The sequence below is a fragment of the Trichechus manatus genome, unplaced genomic scaffold (assembly GCF_000243295.1).
Source record: "Trichechus manatus latirostris isolate Lorelei unplaced genomic scaffold, TriManLat1.0 scaffold00076, whole genome shotgun sequence".
Classification (NCBI taxonomy): Eukaryota; Metazoa; Chordata; class Mammalia; order Sirenia; family Trichechidae; genus Trichechus; species Trichechus manatus.
The window spans coordinates 13,035,396-13,042,455 of NW_004444012.1; the positions used below are offsets into that span (position 1 = coordinate 13,035,396).

General features: G+C 44.9%; 1 protein-coding gene across 1 annotated transcript in view; it reads right to left on the reverse strand.

Moving 5' to 3' along the window:
* Positions 1-635: 635 nt before the first annotated feature.
* The window catches only part of DUOX2 (dual oxidase 2), a 24,208-nt gene continuing 17,783 nt past the window's right edge, over positions 636-7,060 (reverse strand). The window contains 5 exon segments of the mRNA XM_004380709.1: positions 636-758; positions 1,007-1,135; positions 1,235-1,390; positions 1,725-1,883; positions 2,114-2,346. Of these exon segments, the coding sequence (XP_004380766.1) occupies positions 636-758; positions 1,007-1,135; positions 1,235-1,390; positions 1,725-1,883; positions 2,114-2,346 (800 nt within the window).

Sequence of the window (7,060 nt, forward strand, 5' to 3'; positions counted from 1 at the left end):
GTGGCAGGCATTGCTGGCCTGCACCAGGGTGTCAGGGATAAGGGTATCTTTGTTCCTTGGTACCCTCCCCAGTGTTCCTGACCCTCTAGGAGCCGGGGGTGGGGGGGACTGCTCCCTTTTGGAGCTGGAGGTAAAAGGCCTGGGAGACTCAGCTGAGGCAGTCAGGCAATCCAGATTCTAAGCATCATGACTGCTGGGTAGGCTCCAAGGAGATTCTCTCTCCAAGTCCTCTCTTCGCATCCCGTATTGCACCCCATCCTCCCTCAAATGCCTAGGCCAAAGCAATACAGTGGTTTTGTGGAAGTGTGACTGAGTCATGGTGCCCTACTGGAGGCAAGTGTTGTTGTATCTCTTCTCCTTCTTCACATGAGCACCTTTGCAGTCACCACAGGCAGGGACTGTCCAGCCTGTTCTCTCCCCATTTTGCTCGCCACAACCGCCCGTGGCTTGAGCAGCAGGTTTTCTGTGCCTCCTCAGAGCACAGACAGACAGGCAATGAGGGTGGGCTGCCCCAGCTCTCTAGCTGGAGTTCCAGGTGGATTCTGACACAGAACTGCCGGCAGGGCTGGGCAACTTGGGTCCACAGAGGGGAGGACAGGAGTCAGCAGGGCTGAAGCACAGCAGGGAGGGTGGGCTCAGAAGTTCTCATAGTGGTGCATGAAATGGGCCCGGTCCTGCTGGTTGATGAGCTGACAGGCCTTCTCTACATTCTTGGTCATTCCTGGAGGGCCACAGCTGAACACCCCGATCTTCCGCACCTGTCAGGGTGTGGAGAGTGGGAAGTGGTTGGAGAGGGAAGGAGAGGTGTTGCAGGCTTGAGATACTCCCCAGGAGGAAGCTGCTTCTCCAGCCTGGCTGGAGCGGCCGCACATCCACCCCAGGCCCTGAGAAGGTGGCTTTAGCTGCGGGGCCCTCACTGAAGCCCTCCTCCAACACATGGTCCCATCTTGCATGCTTGAGGACAGAGAAAGGCCAGAATCCCACGGTGGGTGGGGGCAGGGCTGACCTGTGGGTGGACGTCCTGCAGGGAGTTGAAGAAGGGCTCAAAGGGGGGACGGCCAAAGTGGGTGATGGAGCGCAGGCCCGTGAACAGACTCCGGTTATGCACCTTCTGGAAGTGCCGCTCACAGATGTACTGGGGGGAAAGGAGAGGGAAGGTCACATGAGGCACAGCCAGGATCAGCGCCCAGCCCAGACAGGGGCCCACCCACCTGCCTGGCTGGCCCTGACATACCAGCATGGTGGTCCTGAGGTCGAACTTCTCTGCCAGCTGGGTGATGTAGATGTGCACGGACACCAGGTCCTGGCGGTCATTCTCCTCCACCTCCCGGATGATGTCAGCCAGCCACTCGAACTGCCTCTGCGTCCTCGTCACCCAGATGAAGTAGATCTGGGGACACATGGCTCGAGCTTGGGACCCAGCTCAGCTTGAGGTCCCTCCACCTCGGGTACCTTCACCTGGGAGGCTGGGAAACCCCACACCACCCACAGACACCATGTCTCTGGCAGGACCGCTGCTTGATCCAAGGCTTCTAACCAAGAGATGTCAGCAGAGACCCTCTGACTACACCCTCCCTCCCTCAAACACTGGTATCTGGATAACTGGGCCTTAGAGAACCCAGTGTGAGGGGCAGGGGCTTTCCTCATGCTACTCTGCTGTGAGGTGGGGACACACTCAGACTACCTATCCCCATTTCTTTAAAGAGTGGGGGAGTGACACTCACCTTTTTACAGAGCATTTGACTGCCCAAGGATGACTTGAAGACCAGGTCTTTGAGGATGGAGGCAAAGGGGGTGACCCCAATGCCGCCTCCCACCAGCACTGACACCTCAAACTGATGCCACTCCTGGTGGCCCTCTCCAAATGGTCCATCGAGGTACAGCTGCAGAGGGGGGGAGATAAGATGTGCCTGGTCCTGCTCCAGTCCTGAGGCCAGAATGGAGGGGACATGGATAGGGAGAATACGGGGGCATCCTAGCTTCTTTTGAGGCACCCTTCTGTCTCCCAGCCTGGTCTTGGGGTGGCTGGAAATTCTAGTCTCAGGGTAGGGGAGGGTAGGGACCCTCTGCCAATACCAGAGACCCAGTAGCCGGATTCCCAGTGATGAGGCACCTTTGGGTATCTGGCACTGCTGTCATCAGTCGGGGATGAGTAGATCTCCCTGAGGCGGGTGGTCCAGGGCCCCACGGCCCGGATGTGCAGGCTGAGCGTGTCCTCATGGGGTGCGGAGGTGAGCGTGAAGGGGTGGTACTCATTGGTGCTCAGAGCCAGGCAGGCGATCCGCACCCACTGCCCTGACTTGTACTCAAATCCTTGGGGCCGCTGGAACCGCAGGTGGGTCACTCCTGGGGATCATGGGTAGGAAAGGGTATGGATCAGAAGGCCTGCTCCTGGCACCTGAGAACTGGCAGGCACACCTTCCTCTCCACATGCCTGAGGCACAAGGGAGTGGACCGGTGATCTGAGCAAGTGGGGCTCCCATGGCTGGGATGGGGGGCTCCGCTTCTGTTTCATGGTAACTCAAGAGGTTGGCTTCCAGTCCCCATTCCAGTCCCTCTTTTGCTCCCTGCACCCCCTTCACATGAAGGGCCCAGGCCTCAGACCCCTGCTCTGGATACCAGCCTGCTGGATCAGGGGGCCTGTCTTCCCATAGGTTCCTCAGGCCTCCAGGGACCATTCAGTGTTTACCAAACCTCCACTGTTTGAGGGTTACCTTCAGTGGTGGATTAACCAATAAGCAAAGTATGCACAGGCTTACTTGTGCTTACTTACTAATCTATAATGCAGTTTCACCTGTTCTTTATCACATCAAAGATGTGGTTACTATAAGCCTGTGTGTACCTTACTAACTGGTTAATCCACCCCTGGTTACCTCTGTGATTTTGGTCATATCTGCACACCTCCTGTACTATCACTTATGATATAATGTGCTTCTTTAAGTTGGCTTGTTTTTCAATTCGTCTTGACAGGAAACTTTAGACCAGTAAGGTAAGTGGAAAGCCAGTAGCATGTGCTTTAAATAGAAGGCAACATATTTTGTTATCAAGTTTTAGCTGGATATTGTTTTTTGACTAATCATAGCTGGGGCTCAGGCCTACTCTCTCTCTACTGAAACAAGAGATTAGTCAGTGCTGGAGAGTGCAAAAGACATGCTAACACCACTCTGAGACTTTGTCCTTAAGATGATCTAGACTGAAATAAAATAGAAATGAGGTTGATTTTCTTAGTATGGAAGTCCTAAAAGTTAGAGGTTTCTACCCAATAACAGGGCTCCAAAATACATGAAACAAACTCTAACAGTACTGAAAAGAGAAATAGACAGTTCCACAATAATAGTAGGAGACTTCAACGCACCACTCTCGATAAAAGACAGAACATCTAGAAAGAAACTCAACAAACATACAGAAGATCTTAAGGCCACAATCAACCAATTTTACCTCATAGACATATATGGAACACTCCACCCAACAGCTACAAAGTACACATTCTTTCCAACACACATGGAATGTTCTCCAGAATAGGCTACATCTTAGACCACAAAGCAACCCTCAACAAAATCCAAAACACTGAGATAATACAAACCCATCTTCTCTAATCACAATGTCATGAACGTAGAAATTGACAACAGGAAAAGCAAGGGAAAAAAATAAAATACATGGAAACTGAATAACATCCTGTTGGAAAACAACTGAGTAACAGAAGAAATCAAAGATGGAATGAAAAAATTCCTAGAATCAAATGAGAATGAAAACACATCACACCAAAACCTTTGGGACACAGCAAAGGCAGTGCTCAGAGGTCAATTTATAGCAATATATGCACACATCAAAAAAGAAGAAAGGGAGGAAATCAAAACATTAGCTATACAACTCAAACAAATAGAAAAAGAACAGCAAAAGAAACCCACAGCCACCAGAAAAAAAGGAGATAATAAAGATCCGAGCAGAATAAATGAAATAGAGAATAGAAAAACAATAGAAAGAATCAACAAAACCAAAAGTTGCGTCTTTGAAAGGACAACAAAATCAACAAATCACTGGCCAAACTAACAACAGAAAAACAGGAGAGGATGCAAATAACCCAAATAAGACATGAAATGGGGGACATGACAACAGACCCAACTGAAATAAAAAAAGGATCATTAACAGAGTACTATGAAAAACTATACTCCAACAAATTTGAAAACCTAGATGAAATGGGCAAATTTCTAGAAACACACTACCTACCCAAACTAAAACAAACTGAAGTCAAAACTCTGAACAGACCCATAGCAAGAGAAGAGATTGAAAAAGTAATAACAAAACTCCTAACAAATAAAAGCCCTGGCCCAGATGGCTTCATGGGAGAATTCTACCAAACACTCAGAGACAAGCTTACACCAGTACTACTCAAACTATTTCAGAACATAGAAAAGGAAGGGATACTTCCGAATTCATTCTATGAAACCAGCATAACCCTGATACCAAAACTGGGCAAAGACACCACAAAAAAAGAAAATTACAGACCAATATCTCTCATGAATATACATGCAAAAATTCTCAACAAAATTCTAGCCAATAGAATTCAGCATCATATCAAAAAAATAATACACCACAACCAAGTGAGATTCATACCAGGTATGTAAAGATGGTCCAACAGTAGAAAATCAAAGTAATCCACCACATAAATAAAACAAAAGAATCACATGATCATCTCAATCAATGCAGAAAAGGCGTTCGACAAAGTCCAACACCCATTCCTGATAAAAACTCTCAGTAAAATAGGTATAGAAGGGAAATAATAAACAACATAATAAAGGGCATGTATACAAAACCAACAGCCAACATCATTCTTAATGGTGAGAGACTGAAAACATTTCCCTTGAGAACAGGAACAAGGTAAGGATGCCCTTTATCATCACTCCTATTTAACACTGTGCTGGAAGTTCTAGCTAGACCAATAAAGCAAGAAAAAGAAATAAAGGGCATCCAAATTGGTAAGGAAGAAGTAAAACTGTCCCTATTTGCAGATGATATAATACTATACATACAGAACCCAAAAGACTCCATGAGAAAACTACTGGAACTAATAGAAAGATTCAGCAGAGTAGCAGGATACAAGATAAACATACAAAAATTGGTTGGCTTCCTATACACCAATAAAGAGAAAGACAAAAAGGAAATCAGGAAAATACCATTTATAATGCCTCCTAAAAAAATAAAATACTTAGGAATAAATTTAACCAGGGATGTAAAAGACCTATACAAAGAAAACTACAAAACACTACTGCAAGAAGCCAAAAGAGACCTACATAAAAGGAAAAACATACCATGTTCATGGATAGGTAGACTTAACATTGTGAAAATGTCAATTCTACCCAAAGCAATCTACAAATACAATGCAATCCGGATCCAAATACCAACAGCATTCTTTAAAAAGATGGAAAAACTAATCATTAACTTTATATGGAAAGGGAAGAGGCCCTGGATAAGCAAAGCACTATTGAAGAAGAAGAATAAAGTAGGAGGACTCAAACTACCTGACATCAGAACCTACTATACAGCTATGGTATTCATAACAGCCTGGTACTGGTACAACAACAGACACATTGACCAATGGAACAGAATTGAGAACGCAGATGTAAATCCATCCACCTACAGTCACATGATTTTCAGCAAGGGCCCAAAGTCCATCAAATGGGGAAAAGACAGTCTTTTTAACAAATGGTGCTGGCAAAACCAGATGTCCGCCGGTAAAAGAAAGAAACAGTACCCATACCTAACACTATACACAAAAACTAATTCAAAATGGATCAAAGACCTAAATATAGAACCAACAATTATAAAGATCATAGAAGAAAAAACAGAGTCAACGTTAGAGGCCCGAATACACAGCATAAACAGGATACAAACCATAACTAACAACACACAAACACCAGAAGGTTAGCTAGATAACTGGAATTTTCTAAAAATTAAACACTTATGCTCATCAAAAGACTTCATCAAAAGAATAAAAAGAGAACCCACAGACTGGGAAAAAAATTTTGGCTATGATAAATCCAGAAAAGCTCTAACCTCTAAAATCTATAGGAAAATCTAACACATCTACAACTAAAAGACAAATAATCCAATTAAAAAATGGGCAAAGGATATGAACAGACACTTCGCCAAAAAAAGACATTCAGGCAGCTAACAGACACATGAGCAAATGCTTGCGATCATTAGCCATTACAGAAATGCAAATCAAAACTACAATGGGATACCATTTCACCCTGACATTACTGGCACGAATCAAAAAAACAGAAAATAACAAATGTTAGAGAGGCTACTGGAAGCTTGGAACTTCTGAACTGGTAGTGGGAATGCAAAATGGTACAACCACTATGGAAAACGATACAGCAAGTCCTTACAAAGCTAGAAATAGAAATACCATGTAGTCCAGCAATCCCACTCCTAGAAATATATCCTAGAGAAATAAGATCCGTCATACGAATAGACATATGCACACCCATGCTCCTTGCAGCATTATTCACAATAGCAAAAAGACGGAAACAACCCAAGTGCCCATCAACAGATGAATGGGTAAACAACTATGATACATACACACAATGGAATACCATGCAACGGTAAAGAACAATGATGATTCTGTGAAACAACTCACAACATGGATGAATCTGGAGGGCGTTATGCTGAGTGAAATAAGTCAATCACAAAAGGACAAATATTGTATGAGACCACTATTATAAAAACTCCTGAAAAGGTTTATGCACAAAAAGAAACAACCTTTTTTTTTAAATTGTGCTTTAAGTGGAAGTTTACTATTCAAGTTAGTTTCTCATACAAAAATTAATACACACATTGTTATGTGACCCTAGTTGCTCTCCCTATACCATGACAGCACACTCCTCCTTTCCACCCCGGATTTCCCGTGTCCATTCAACCAGCTGCTGACCCTCTCTGCCTTCTCATCTTGCCTCTGGACAGGAGCTGCCCATTTAGTCTCATGGATCTACTTGAGCTAAGAAGCACACTCTTCACGAGTATCATTTTATGTCCCATAGTCCAGTCTAATCTTTGTCTG